General features: G+C 66.3%; 2 protein-coding genes across 5 annotated transcripts in view; one reads left to right on the forward strand and one right to left on the reverse strand.

Moving 5' to 3' along the window:
• The first annotated feature begins 362 nt into the window (after window positions 1-362).
• On the forward strand, window positions 363-6,546 carry LOC138822815 (CBY1-interacting BAR domain-containing protein 2-like). The gene is made up of 10 exons (XM_070015740.1): window positions 363-492; window positions 981-1,215; window positions 1,397-1,465; window positions 1,546-1,647; window positions 1,790-1,839; window positions 2,449-2,647; window positions 2,979-3,083; window positions 4,343-4,456; window positions 5,128-5,235; window positions 5,843-6,546. Exons 1-10 carry the CDS (start codon window positions 473-475, stop codon window positions 5,957-5,959), a joined length of 1,119 nt encoding a protein of 372 aa, XP_069871841.1. The 5' UTR covers window positions 363-472; the 3' UTR covers window positions 5,960-6,546.
• A 3,996-nt stretch (window positions 6,547-10,542) lies between these two features.
• The window catches only part of LOC138822852 (uncharacterized protein KIAA0513-like), a 40,783-nt gene continuing 37,263 nt past the window's right edge, over window positions 10,543-14,062 (reverse strand). For all 4 annotated transcript variants that reach the window (XM_070015805.1, XM_070015804.1, XM_070015806.1 and 1 more), the window contains 3 exons: window positions 12,032-12,112; window positions 11,554-11,648; window positions 10,543-10,772 (listed from right to left, as the gene is read on the reverse strand). In XM_070015805.1, coding sequence (XP_069871906.1) covers window positions 10,723-10,772; window positions 11,554-11,648; window positions 12,032-12,112 — 226 coding nt within the window. In that variant the 3' untranslated portion in view covers window positions 10,543-10,722. The remainder of the gene's footprint in view (window positions 10,773-11,553; window positions 11,649-12,031; window positions 12,113-14,062) is intronic.

The raw sequence follows: 14,062 nt of genomic DNA on the forward strand, positions 1-14,062 counted from the left end.
CGCGGCTTTGTTCCGCTGGGTCTTCTCATTTCCTGCACTGGCCAGATGGGCTCCAAATTCACCCTGCGCCTCTCAGCCGCACCCTCCTGAGTAACCAGGTCTCCCTGACACCCACAGGAAGCGCACACACAGCGGAGCCTGGGCGGCCGCCGGCCAAGCTGCCCGGCCCCCAGCTGCCGTGAGGAGGGGGCCGGGGGGGGGGCTCTCTGGGTGTCCCTGCTGAATGCACGAAGCCCCGCCCCGGCCCCCTTGGCCAGCCCCCGGCTGGCGGACGGGGAGGGGGGGCTGCACACCTGGTCGGGGAGGCGGCCAGCCGCAGCTCCTCCCAGGGTTGCCCGGCAACCAGGCGCCAGCGTCCCCGGAGCCCACGCCGCACACCTGTGCCCAGCCCTGTTGGGTCTCCCTCAGAGCCGGGCGTCCCGGGAGCCCGGGCCTAATTCCCCGAAACTGCCAGCACCACGCCTCAGCCACAATGAACATCGTCCTCTCCAGGTGAGTGCCACGCTGGGGACTGGGGGCCCGGGGTGGGGGGCGCAGGGGTGAAAGGTCGAGGGAGGCGGGGCTCCAGACCGCCGTGCCTCCGCTCTGGGGCTGGTATGTGGCAGGCAAAGCACGGGTGTCATTTCCTGACTTCCTTCCTCACCCCTCAAAAGCCGCTCTGCCTTGCCCCCCCACTTCTGTGGAGCCCCAACCCTCTCTACCCACCCCTCCCTCCAGGCTCCAGCCTCCACACCACGCTGCAGCTACGTTGCAGGCCCACATCTGATCCCATCCTTTAAAAACAGGCGGCTGGTGGGCACTGTGGCTCACGCCTGTAATCCTACCTGGGGGGGAGGGGAGCTGTGGCTGTGGCCTGCCCTGGTCCCCGCCCGCTGGGGCCACGTCACCTCCCGAGCTGAGCCGGCCAGCCCCGGAGGCCCTGGGGTTCCGCAGGGACCGCGGGTGTGGCTGGCTGCCTGTCTCAGGCCCGGGCTCCGCAGGGACAGCCAGGTGAGGATCATGGAGAGCACCGTGGCCAATGCCGAGAAGCACTTCGGCCAGTTCTGCTCGCTGCTGGCCTCCTACACGCGCAAGACGGCCCGGCTGCGGGACACAGCTGACCAGCTGGTCAAGCAGCTCATCGACTTCGCCAACACCGAGAGCCCCGCGCTGCGGGCCGCCGTGAGGGGCCTGGCGGAGGACCTGGCCAAGCTGCAGGACTACCGGCAGGCCGAGGTGCGTGGGGCCGCAGCCTTCCCGCCGGGGGGGGGTCTCCCTGGCCGCCCCGAGGGACCAGCCAGCGGTGCTTGCTGCTCGGCTCTGCCCGGTGCTCCTCAGGGTGTGAGGTCTGGGGCCCGGGGACCCTCAGAGAGGCTGCGGCTCGGCCTCGGCCAGCTGCACTGGGGGTGCCTTGCAGGTGGAGCGGCTGGAGGCCAAGGTGGTCAGCCCGCTGCAGCAATACGGAGCCCAGATAAAGCAGACCCGGGTGAGTGGGGCGCTGTGGACGGGCGGTGGCGGCCCCCCCCCCAGCAGGGTCCCCGGCACATAACCGCCTCTTCTCCACAGGCAGAGATCAAGAAATGTAAACGTGTCCAAAACAATGAGATCAAACAGCTGCAGAAGCTGGAGAAACTGAGGCAGAGGTCACCCTCGGATCGGCAAATGATTGTATCCTTCCTGGCACCTCCCCCCCCTCCCCCTGCATGCACGCTCCCTGTGTTTTCAGCCCCAGGTCCCCTGGGGGGGAGGCTGCCAAGGAGCCGCCCAGCAGGCCACAGGGGTTCCCCTGGCTCCTTAACAGCCTGCCCAGTGCCAGGTGAGTGGCCGGGGTTCGTCGGGGGCCGGCGGCATGGCAGGCGGGTAAGGAGACCATGGGCAGAGCCCTAGCTGCACCTCTGGGGGGGGGGGCACAGGGGCTCAGGAGAGCTGTGCGTCCGGCAAGCCACGCGTGGGCTTTGGTTCTTCATCAGCGACACCCTGGGCGCGAGTTGGGGGGGGAGGAGGGCCTCAGCGGTGCTGGGAAGCAGGCTCGGGACCGGAGAGCAAGGCCCGCAGGCTGAGGCCTGGGGGGGGAGCAGGGCCCGCAGGCTGAGGCCTGGGGGGGGAGCAAGGCCCGCAGGCGGGGGGGGGGGGGAGCAGGGCCCGCAGGCTGAGGCCTGGGGGGGGAGCAGGGCCCGCAGGCTCAGGCCTGGGGGGGGAGCAGGGCCCGCAGGCTGAGGCCTGGGGGGGGAGCAGGGCCCGCAGGCTGAGGCCTGGGGAGGAGGGGGTGGTCGCCGCTGCCCGCGTGTCACTGAGTGACCTTGGCAGGGCCCTGTCCTCACCACTTCTTGGAGCTGAGCCACAGCTCACCTGGGCGTTTTTGGCCTCTGAGATCTCGGGGTGTCACGGCTGGAAGGATCCCCTGCACACGTTAGGTTCGGGGCCACGGAATGTTAGCTTAAACATCGCGAGCATGCTCAGTCCTTCCAGATCGGGTCAGAAGTCACCACCGGTGCCTCCCAGCTGCACCCAGGGCAAGGCTGCGCCCTTTGGGGGCTCCAGGGGTCCCCAAGAAACCCCATCACCATTTTTACCTTCCACAGACACTAACATCCTCATCCCCAGCCTGCCTTCCATAGCTTCCCCCGCTTCTCCTGGGAACCCCGGGGCGGCTTGGAGTCACCCTGGGGTACCAGGGAGCCCAGGAGGCCCCCGCCCGGGGGAGGCTGCCATCTGCACCCTACAGGCCCTGTCCGCTGTGCCACTGAGGCCTGGGAAGCAGGCGGCCTTGCTGTCTCTTGTTCAGAGTACGGAAAATCAGGCTCAGAGAGGGCGAGGGGCCTGCCTACGCCACCCAGCGCATGAGCAGGCCCAACTACCCCTTCAGCCATGGTTCCTCTTGGCCCTTCCCTCCATGAGCAAGAAGGCTAGCCACCCCAAGAGGCTGGAGAGCGCCCCGCCAGAGGCTGCCAGGGGTCACACACTCCCTGACTCCTCTCCCTTCCGCAACCCTGGGCCAGGCGGAGAGCCACGCACAGCGGGCGTCGGTGGACACCAGCCGCACCATCCACCAGCTGGAGGGGACGGTGGACGCCTTCCAGGAGCGGAAGCTGCAGGACCTCCAGGTGGGGTGTCGACGCTCTGTGCACGCACACACGCGGTGTGGGCGCACGCACCTGTGTTTGCACCTGTGTGTGTCCAGGCGGACCCCGAGCCCGGCCCCCGGGACACCCAGGCCTGGCCTGCCGCGCTGCCTGGAGCGAGGCCCAGCGCTCGGGACCTCTGACATTCCTGGGGCGGCGTCCCTAGCTCGGGCCGTCGCGTCCTTCGTGGTTTTCTTTGTTCGTCAATTTAACAAAAGCCGCTCTATGCCAGGCGTGGCGCCTGCTCCCGGGCTGTGTGTACCCAGCCAGGCCGCAGCCAGGGCTGGCACCCCGCGGCTGAGCCCGGGAGGAACACTGCCGAAGTGCCTGGCACCACCGCTCCGGGAGCTGGGACCCGAGCGGCTGGGGCCTGCGGCTCAGCCTCCAGAGCAGGTTTAGTGGGGAGAGACTTACCCCAGCCCTCCCAGAAAGCCTCCCGAGGTTTAAATGAGGGAGAATCAAGAGCTTGGAGGAACGCATTCTCTTTGTAAACCACATCGGATTTCGGGTCTATCAGCTGCAGCCGCGTTTACAAACAGCCGTGGAAAGCGGGTGTGGCGCAGGCCTCTTACCTGCTTGCTCTCTGCAAATCTTCCTGGAGGCACAGCCCTGGCCCCACCAGGCACAGCCGGCCTGCTCTGCCCGGCTCCCCACGGGCTGTGGAACTGCTCATGGCGCAGAGCAGATGGGAAGAGGCCCTTCCTGCTCAGGAGCCAGAGGCAGCACCCAGCCCCTGAACCTGACCCCAGGGTCCGCCTGCTCCGCCCAGCCGGCAGGAGGCTGCTGGTGGAACTCAGGTGCTCCCACTCCACTGGGCCTCCCCTCTCCTCCCCTTCCCTTCCTTTTCCCTCCCCTTCCCTTCACACCCCTCCCCTCCCCTCCCCTCCACCACAGGGCTGAAAATGGGCTAGAGGTTTCCTGCGTGAACTCCTTCCTGGACGGAACTTAACCCAAAGGGATCAGAGCAGGGTGACCAGGGAGAGAAAGCAGAATGGGGTGCATCCAAGGAAACAGAGGAGGGCATGCAGAACCTTCTGGAAGGTTTGCTGTCCAGGGTACAGAGCGGTGTCCTCCATGAGTACTAGGTCAGGTCCCGGGCCCTGGCCCCTCTGGTTCAAACACAATAAATCACTGCTGGCTGAGTAGACTTTCCCTGCAGGCCAAGCCCCCTCCCCAGCCCCGACTGTCAGGCTCTGGGGTGACAGGTGTGTTCCTGCAATGTGACTCGGTTTCCCCCACAGAGGATTTTCTTGGACTTTGTGAGCATCGAGATGATCTTCCACGCCAAGGCCATCGAGATCTACTCCCATGCCTCCCAGACCCTGGAAAACTACGACCTGGAGGGAGACCTGCAGGTGGGTCCGGCCGGTCCTGCTCTGGGGGGGGGAAGGGGGAGGGGAGTTTCAATTTTGGGTCTCACCGGGGATTGAACCCATGGCCTCAGAATGCCGGGCAAGCTTGAAACCACCGGAGCCACGCCCCCAGCCCTGTCCTTCGGCGATTCTATAACTGACGCCTTGTTCTTGTGAGCTGCCAGCGGCCGACCGGGCAGTGGGCGGGGCTCTGTGCGGGTCTTGGCATGCTCATCCTCTCCCGTGCCCAGGATTGAAGACAGATGACGATGCCCCCCAGACCTAGACCCCCGGGGGAGCCGCACCAAAGACTTAACTTGCAGCCCCCAGGAGCTCCTGCAAAACCCAGCGCCCACTTCCTAGAAGCCTGGTTTTCCTGCTCTCCTTTCCTTATCCTGATTTTCTTTATCTCGCCACACCTCGCCTTCCCTTACCACGTCGCTGGCCGCAGGTTACCAGGCCTGTGACACTCTGTTTTAGGATGAGGGTGATTTTCCTGTGTGCCTATGGACACGTTGCCTAGCCTCTCTGAGCCTCCATTTTCTATGTATGAAATGGTGTGTCCGTGTCCACTTTCAGGACAGCTGTGGAGATGTAAATAGGAGCTGCACAGACAGGCCTCTGTCCCCCTCTCCCTTTCATCCACCCCCCCCCCCCCGCTGTCTCTCCGGCAGGATTTTAGAGACAAGATGCGCGGTGCGTGTGGACAGGGCGGGGCGCGGCTGCGCACGCACGCCGAGGCCAGCAGCCCTCCCTGTGTGCCCTGGGCTCCCGCTAGCCAGGTGAGCACTTGCGTGTGAGTGAGTGGCTTCTAAGGTCGTAGCAAAGCGGGGGCAGGCAAGGGTGGCCGAGACCTGGAGATCCGATGAAGGGAGGGTGCTGCGGGCAGGATGGGGCTGTGGGGTCTGGAGAGGCTTGGCCTTGAAGTGGAACCAACACAGCTAGCCACAGCCCAAGCCCGCCAGGCAGGCATGGGACCCAGGGAGGAGTGATGGAGAGCCAGCCGTGACCAGACCTGGGGGGTCAGTGACGGGGGGAGGGGGGGACGGTGACCCAGTGGGAGCAGCGACCCAGGGAGCAGCAGTGACTGGGGGGCTCTCCCCCTCTAAAGACGGTGGAGGGGAGGTGGACCAGGTCAGGCTGTCTTGGTCCAAACCCACTGGTTCCAGCTGTGTGATCTTGGGGTACCCTGTGTCCTCTCTGGGCATGAGGAACCCCCCTCCCCAGCAGAAGAGGCTGGTGAGCAGAGCACGCTCCTTCCAGAGCTGTGGTGCACACGGGCGGTCAGCCGGTCTGTGTGAAACCCTCAGCCCAGCCCCGGGGAGCCGCGGGCCGGGGCTGCCGTTCCCGTTGATGCCTCCGCTGTCACTGACGTCTATCGTTACCTAGAGCGCCCAGAGCACGCTGCAGAGCCAGAGAAAAGAAGAGGCGGCAGGCGCGGCCGACCCGGCCGAGGACGACCCCCTGGAGGACCTCGGGGGACAGGGGCGGGGGCGCCGGAACTAGGAAGAGATTCCGGGCAAGAGTCAGAAGGACCAGTGTCCGTGGGGAGCGTGGGCTGGCCCGGCTTGCCTCATCTGCACCCACGCTGTTTGCCTGGCACACAGTAGGTGGGGAAGGAGCCCCGCGTGGCTCTCACCGAGCCGGAGCAGGGGACTCACCACGCATCACGTGGCAAGCAGTGTGGGTTCGCTTCCTGCGCTGTCCAGATGGAGCGCCACAAGTTGGGGGGCTTGGACGTCAGAGAGTCCATTCCCGCACCCTCTGCAGGCCGACGCCCAGCGGCACCGTGCGGCAGGCGGGGAGGAGCGGCCGTCTGTCCCGCACCTCGGTCGGCTTCTGCAGGGTGGGCGGCTGCTCGTCCATGTCCTGCAGGTGCGCCGCCTGCTTCTGCCCCCACCCCAGGGTTTTCCCTGGGGGGTCACGGCAAGACCACCGCCATCAGACGCCTCAGCTCACCTCCTCCAGAAAGCCTCCCCTGACTGCAACCAGCCAGGAGTCCCGACACCATCCAATGGTGGATGCAGTAGTGTTGTGCGCAGATCTCCTGCGCGTCTATACCGCATGGACACACATACATTGTCTATTACACACGTGAGCTTTCAAAAACGTCAGCTGTGTCTCCACTGCGCGGATCCGGTCTAAAGAGGAGGTCCCATAGCTGGTGGTCTTGAAGAGGAGGCTGGCCAGCTGAGTTTGGGCTCCCCTCTTTTTGGCCGGCAGGTGGGAGGGAAGGGGGAGGGGCTGCTGCCTCCTTTGCCCTGTTTATCGCTACCTCTTCTGAGTGCTTTGCCTGAGAACACAAAGCGCCAACATTGCTTCCTGACACCTGAGAGCCTTGTCCTGCCCCAGCCCAGGTGAGGGGCTCAGGAGGGACGGGATCCAGGGGAGACACCATACGGGGCCCCCCAGGACGCAGGACCCCTGGGACACAGGGCCCCGGGACGCAGGGAGGGGCATACAGATTGTAGCGAAACACTGCTCAGAAGTTATTTCCATTTCTCTTACATTTAGTTTGGTGGCTTTTGAATGACACATTTTAAGTTCCTTCTTGTTTGTTTAAAAAAATTAGAAAGTTTAGCGCTCTTTCTGTCTGCAGGAAGCAGATGGTAGCGTCAGGTAGCGGTGGTAGGTGGCGGGTACCGGTGGCGGGCGGCAGGTACCGGTGGGGTGGCGGGTGTCAGGTAGCGGTGGTAGGCGTCGGGTACCCGTGGCGGGCATTAGGTAGTGGTGGCGGCTGTCATGTAGAGGTGGTAGGCTTCAGGTAGGGGTGGCGGGCGGCAGGTACCGGTAGACCGTTTTCTCTTAGGGAAACGTGTGCAGGCTGAGCCCCGCCGGCCCAGCCCACTCTTCATCCTGGCAGTGGGGAGCCAGCCTGCCACCGAGTGTCAGGCACATGTCCGGTCCTCTCGGGCGGGGAGGGGATCCCTGTCCTCCAGGGCCCTGGAGACAGACCCCTTCCATCAGAGACACGGGTCTGGAGTAGCCGTGTCCCCCTTGAAACCCACAGGCTCCGGCCCGTCTAGGCTACTGGCCAGTTTGGGGGGAACCAGAGAGTAGGAAGCCCCAAGCTCCCCCCCCGCCCCCGTCAGCTGTCGAGTGAGCTGGGGGGATGAGGCCCGTGTGCCTCCCCAGAGCCCCCCAGTGGGCAGCAGGACGGCTGGGCTCCGAGGGCGGCAGGAGGGCCCCTGGGGGGGGGGCAGGGGAGCCTCCTGTCTGCAGAGCGGCTTGGCGCGATCCTCCCAGTGTGAAAGCAGCGGACCACACTGGCTTTTGAAAGATCGTTTATTTCAGGTCCCGCCCTGGAGCCCAGGGAGCTGGATGCGTGTTTTTTCTGGCAGGAGACAGGTTTAGTGCCAGCGGCTCGGAGACCTTCCGCCCTGACACTTTCTCAACCTGGAAGTGGAATTTTAGAGCGTGACTCACAGGACACGAGGTTACTCTGCCACGTGACTCCCAAGTCCTGGCGTGGTGGCCGAGGGGCTTGCTGTAAGACAGTCCGAGGGTGGGGGCACAGGGCGGGGTGTGGCCGGGGGCTCAGACCACCGGGTCCCCCCTCTACAACTCCCTGGGGGCCAAATGTTGGGCTCGTCCATTTCAAGACCACCCAGCCCTGCTCCGGCCCCTCCCACAGCAGGACCTAAGGGAGGGCACCTTCTCTCTCTCCCCATGTCCAACCACGGGGCCTCAGCTCCCAGGGCCGGCCCCACCGCCAGAGCCGGGCGCCCTTCTTTCCATGAGTGCTGTGCATCCAGAGCAAGGCGGGAGGGGCCTGGCTGGGTGGATCTTTCTAGATAAAGTGCAATACACCTGAGGTGGGGCGGGGGAGGTTCCGCTGTTCTTGGCCACCTTTCTTTTTTTTTTTTTTTTTGGTCGGTAGTGGGACTTGAACTCTGGGCCTGGGCGCTGTCCCTCAGCTCTTCAGCTCAAGGCGAGCGCTCTACCACTTGAGCTACAGCGCCACTTCCGGTTTTCTTGTGGTTTATTGGAGATAGGAGTCTCACAGTCTCTCCTGCCCGGGCTGGCTTTGAACCGCGATCCTCAGATCTCAGCCTCCTGAGTAGCTAGGATTACAGGCTTGAGCCACCAGCGCCCGGCTTGGCCACCTTTCTGACATTGTGGGGAGGGACGGGAAGAGCGGAGAAGACGGCACTGTACTGGTCCCTGCAATTCACACGTCCCTGCAGGTCAGACAGGGACATCTGAATCGGCGGCTAGGGGCAGGGCTGCGCTGCTCCGGGCTCCAGGTGTTGTCTGCCAGGACCGCACTTCACTTTGGAGCTCCCTGCACCAAGCCTCTGCTCCTGAGCTCAGCCGGTGGCCACAGCAGCCGGTGTGCACCCACCAGGGGCCCCAGCCCACCTGCTGGGCCTGAAGATGTGCGCGGGGGGGGGGGGGGGGGGGAACACACAAAGCAAAACGATCACCCAAGCAGGGGGGTGGGCAACCTCCGGAGCTCCAGCAGCTTCGCTGGCATGCTGAGGAGTTGGGAGCGAGTCCTGGGGAGCAGCACCGGGGCTGAGCGCAGCAGGCCATGCCGGTGGAGGGCGGCTTCCCTCCCGGGAGCTAGCATGTGCGGATGGGGGGGAGACACACGGAAAGCCACGGCATTCCTCTCCACTGGGGTTTGGAAGGTCTGTGTGGGGCACAGCCAGGGGAGGTCAGGCTGCTCCTCTCCCCCAAAGCTCAGTCAGGGCGCCGCCATGGACCCTGCAGCTGCTGCCCAGGGACCTTCTCCTACTCAGGGCGCCTGGAGCACAGCAGGGGACTGCAGGGGAGGGGAGGGCAGGGGAGGGCAGGGGAGGGGAGGGCAGGGGAGGGGAGGGCAGGGCAGGGGAGGGCAGGGCAGGGGAGGGGAGGGCAGGGCAGGGCAGGGCAGGGGAGGGCAGGGGAGGGCAGGGCAGGGCAGGGGAGGGCAGGGGAGGGCAGGGGAGGGCAAGGCAGGGGAGGGCAGGGGAGGGCAGGGGAGGGCAGGGGAGGGCAGGGGAGGGCAGGGGCGCAGTGTCCGAGGCGGCACACCAGCAAGCAGGCTGCCGCAGCCGAGCACACTCCCGTCCTGCCCATGAGCCACGGCCTCCGGCCTGGGCGCCACCGGCTCCGGCGCCCCAACCTGGCACTGCCCAAAGCCCAACCTCCTGGAGGACACACGTTCCATGGCCCAGCCTTGCTCCGCTCTAGAACATTCTGGGAGGCACGGCCCTCGGGGAAGCCTCGGGCACAGACGTGGGTTTGTGGTTCTCACAAGACAGTTCATGACTGAATGGAGGGAGGGAGGAGGGGCCATGAAGGGCAAAAGGAGGCATTCAAGGTCAGCGGAGAAAAGGAGCAGAAAAGAGGTAGCGCAGGGGGGGCGGGCCCTCGGGCCACGCCTTTGTCCCACAGGCTAGATGAGGCCACTTCTGACTGGGGGGGGGAGAGAGGGGGACGGGAGGGAGACTACAGAGCCCGGGGCTGTGGAGGGTGGACGTGCCTCCTGTCCTGTGGTGGTCACCGTGCTCAGACCTCAGTCAATCAGGACCAGTCTGCTCAGAGGTCAGCCAAGCCCCTGGCTCAGCCCACGGGGCAGCCAGAGCCCACCAGGGTGCAGGAAGGGCCCCGTGGGCTGCTGCTGGGGCCTTCCCGTCCCAGCTGTGCGGATGGATGCCTAGCCCTCGGCCTGTGATGCGTGGAACTTTCTCCACTTCTGAAGGAGGCTGGGCTGGGCAGACAGTCTGAGGGTCTACGAAGACGCCAGGCGAGGCCGGAGTCTGTCTGGCAGGTGTCACACACCGCCACGGCGGCCTCTGCGGCAGGGAGGCCCGTCCGAGGCAGGGAGGCCCGTCCGGGGCAGGGAGGCCCGTCCGCGGCCCTGTCTCTCTCAAGGAGTGCATGTCCCCTCCCTAAGCTCCTTGCACTCCAGGGTCCCATCACGGTGGGAGGTGGGGCCAAGCGGGAGCCACAAACGGCCACGAGCAGCCACGAGCCGCCTCCTTAGACACAGCTGCACCGCAACCCTGTGCCCGCCAGGCCCTGGCCCACAGCCTGCAGGGCCGCCGCCGCCTCCTCCTCCTCCTCCTCCTCCTCCTCCTCCTCCTCCTCCTCCTCCTCCTCCTCCTCCTCCCTCGGTCTCGTCTCGCAAGCCTGGCTCGCTGGGGGCAGAAGGTCCCGAGGACGCCATGTACAGGGGCGGGGGCAGATGGGGCGGGCAGCGGGGGTCTTCTAACCGCTACGTGGAGGCGGCTCTGGGTGCCGCTGCTGTCATGCGGGTTATGGTGGAGGCCCGCAGCCTCCTACTCAGCGGCCATCTGCTCGATGTGGTCGCTAAGCAGCTTGTATTGCTCTGGAAAAGAAAGCAGGGTTAGGGGAGGAGGAAGGGCGGGAGGCCATGGCCGCTCACCTCCTCAGCCACAACTAAGGATGGGCTGCCGACCCCTGAGCCGCAGCGCCCGGGCCGCCCTGTCCCGTCCCCGGCAGGGCTGTGCCCCGAGTGAACAGGGATGCGGTATGAGCACAGCGGGGCCTGGGTGGGGAATTGGCACATGGCTTTCCTGGGAATGGGGCTGTGGAGTAAGAAGCTTCTGGAAGTGCATGTGGTCTGATGGTCTGATGCTGGGGGCTGCGTGAGGGGGAGGAGGTGGCCGCCGCTGGCAAGGCGGGGCTGCACCGACTGGCGGGGGACACACACCCTGGCGCCTCCTGAGGCCATGAACTTGGGGGCAGGATAGAAACGTCTTCTAGAACACTCAGGCAAGGCCTTTGGGCCCAGGAGAAGCAGCAGCTGTGGCAGATCACGGCACATGAAGTGTGAGGAAACGCAGACCCCCTCGCCGCCCCCCTGGCCCCTGTGGCAGGGCAGTTTGGGAAGCAAACAGGCCGGGGACTGGCTGTGGCTGGAGTCTGTCTCTGCAGGGCACCCGCCCGCGATCCCGCTCTCCCACCCACCGCACTGTCCCCCTGTCCAGGTGGAGCAGGGGCCTGGCACCCACCAACTCGGGGGAGGCTCGGAAACCAGCCACGTAGGTTCAGCGGCGTGTCTAAGTGGCAGGCATGCGGCCTTCGCAGAGCGGGAACCTAATGGCCGGAGTCCCCCTGCGCCCCCGGCCCGGCCCAGCCCAGCTCACCCTCGTCCAGGTTGCCGATCACCGCCTGCTTCTTCAGGAAGTCGCTGCACAGCTTCTTGTTCAGTCCAAAGGCCAGCATGTTGTGGGTGAAGGTGCTGGGGGCAGACGGGCACTGTCACCCCTGCTGCCCGGCCCTGGCCGAGAGGACCGACTGGGATGGGAAGACTACTGGCGTGGGCCCCAGCTCTTCCCACGCCGCGGCCCAGCCAGTGCCCCCTGCCAGGCTTACCCCAGCTCTTCCCACGCCGCGGCCCGGCCGGTGCCCCCGCCAGCCTCACCCCAGCTCTTCCCACGCCGCGGCCCGGCCGGTGCCCCCCGCCAGCCTCACCCCAGCTCTTCCCACGCCGTGGCCCGGCCGGTGCCCCCCGCCAGCCTCACCCCAGCTCTTCCCACGCCGCGGCCCGGCCGGTGCCCCCCGCCAGCCTCACCCCAGCTCTTCCCACGCCGTGGCCCGGCCGGTGCCCCCCGCCAGCCTTACCCCAGCTGCCCGAAGGCGATGTTCTCGTTGAACCGCAGGCTGTCGTCCCGCTCCTCGGGGGTCATGTGGCACCACTTTTCCCTGCGGGCACAGGGGGGCAGCCCGGCCTCAGACGGGCCCCAGGCTCGGCCCACCCCGCTCCACCCCCAACGTGAGGCCGCTCCTCAACCACGGCCTCCACCAGAGCCTGCCAGACCCGGATGCTGAGGCGCACACACAAGGGTGTGCTCCTTCCTCTGAGCCCCGAACCATCGCATGTCCCCGGCCTGCAGCCGTGACGGGACGCAGCCATCCACGGGGGCCCGGGCCACCTCACAGAGGCCCACAGGGGGAGGGCCCGCCTGTGCCCGGAAGCCAGTGCACGCTGCTCTGCGGCCGGCTGTGCGGCTGGTGTCTACGGGAGATGCAGGCCCTTCCCAGAGGCCTCTGCCCCCAGACCTGCTCACCCCCGCTCTGTCCTGCCCTTAGCGCCTCCACCGTCCTTCCCCATGGCGCAAGGAGACCCTCCTCTAGAAGCAGAGCCTCCACAAGCCCGGCTCTGCCCGGCTCCAGAGCGCAGCGCAGCGCAGGCCGCAGGCAGAGAGTGGGGGCCCGGGAAGGGTGCCACCTCGCGTTCCCTGCCTGGCCTGGGCGGGGGCTTGGGGGGTCTCCCTGTTCACACTGTGCATCTAGACAGGTACAGGCACCAAGGTGGGCGCCAGAGCCGCCCCCGCCAGCTCGCGGCCCCTGCTGCCTGGCTCCTGCTCGTCCCCAGCAAGGCTCCAGCACAAAGTCCTTCTGGGAGGACGGAGGGAGGCGGAGGGAGGGGGGAGGGAGGGGGGAGGGGGAGGGGGAGGACCGTCAGAGGTGGGAGGAGCTTGTGCTGGCCCACACCCCACACCCCATGGGGACAACACTGGATGGGATGGGCGGGCCCCAATAGAGGAGAGGAAGAGGAGAAAGGGAAAGGAGGAGAGAGTAGTCAGGGGTAGAGAAGCAGAGGGAGAGAAAGCCCAGGGGACGGAGCCCAGCTCCTCTGCACCCTGCTGGCCCGCTGGCCCGAGGGACACACCACTGGCTCTGCTGGGCAGAGGTCACCCGGCAGAGGTCACCCGGCAGAGGTCACCCGGCAGAGGTCACCTGGAGCCTTGGCACGGGAGCCGCCCACGAGGAACCCCTCCGCCCCCCCACCTGGTGCGCCACCGGGGGTCGTGCCCAGCCCCGCTGCCCCTCCCCCTCCCCGCCCCAGTCCTCAGGACTACCCGGGCACACACGTCCCCTGGCACCTGGCCTGCCGTGTGCTGCTGTGCACCGCGACCCCTGCCCGACCCCAGGCCAAATGGGCACGGCTCCCCTGGAGCTGTGAGCACAATATCCCTTGCTGCAGCTGGGGGGAACCCCGATGTTAACCTGACTCAGGGGAGAGGGGGGAGCACGAGTGGCCGAGGCTGGGCTGGCGGGGCTTCCTGAGCATCCCCCACCCCCCAGGCCCAGCCCTGACACTGGCTAAGCTCCTGCATTCTGAGGGGTTCTAACGGGTTCTGGATGCACCAAGGCCTGCTGCTGCCGTGGCAGGTGGGTGGTGCCGAGGTCTGTCGCCGTGCTGGCCGCTCCTGGGAGGGCCTGGGCGGCTGAGAGCACTCTTAGCTCTCGGACAGGCCAGAGGTGTGGAGTCCGCATGGGGCTCAGCCGGCTGTCCCCTCAGCTGGGCTCAGGACAGGCCATCTGGGTGGCAGCAGCGCTGGCCAGCCGCAGGGAGGCCACAATGCTCCCCAACTCTGGGCCTGGGCTACCGTCCGGAAAGCCTTGTTCCTGGGGCCTGCGCATTCCAGGCCTGTCTGCTGGCGCCAGGTCGGTTACCGGCCACAGCTCCTTCCAAGTTCCTAACGAGGCTGCCGCAACCCCGCTCCAGGGGTAGGCGGTGGAGCCAGCTCTGGGGCTAGCCCAGGCCAAAATGTAAGGCCCTATCTGGAAAATAACCAAAGCAAAAAGGACTGAAACACGCTTCAAGGGGGAGAGTGCCTACCTAGCAAGTGGAGGGCCCTGAGCTCA

This window comes from Dipodomys merriami, unplaced genomic scaffold, assembly GCF_024711535.1.
Source record: "Dipodomys merriami isolate MVZ:Mamm:240054 unplaced genomic scaffold, mDipMer1.0.p SCAF_116, whole genome shotgun sequence".
NCBI lineage: Eukaryota > Metazoa > Chordata > Mammalia > Rodentia > Heteromyidae > Dipodomys > Dipodomys merriami.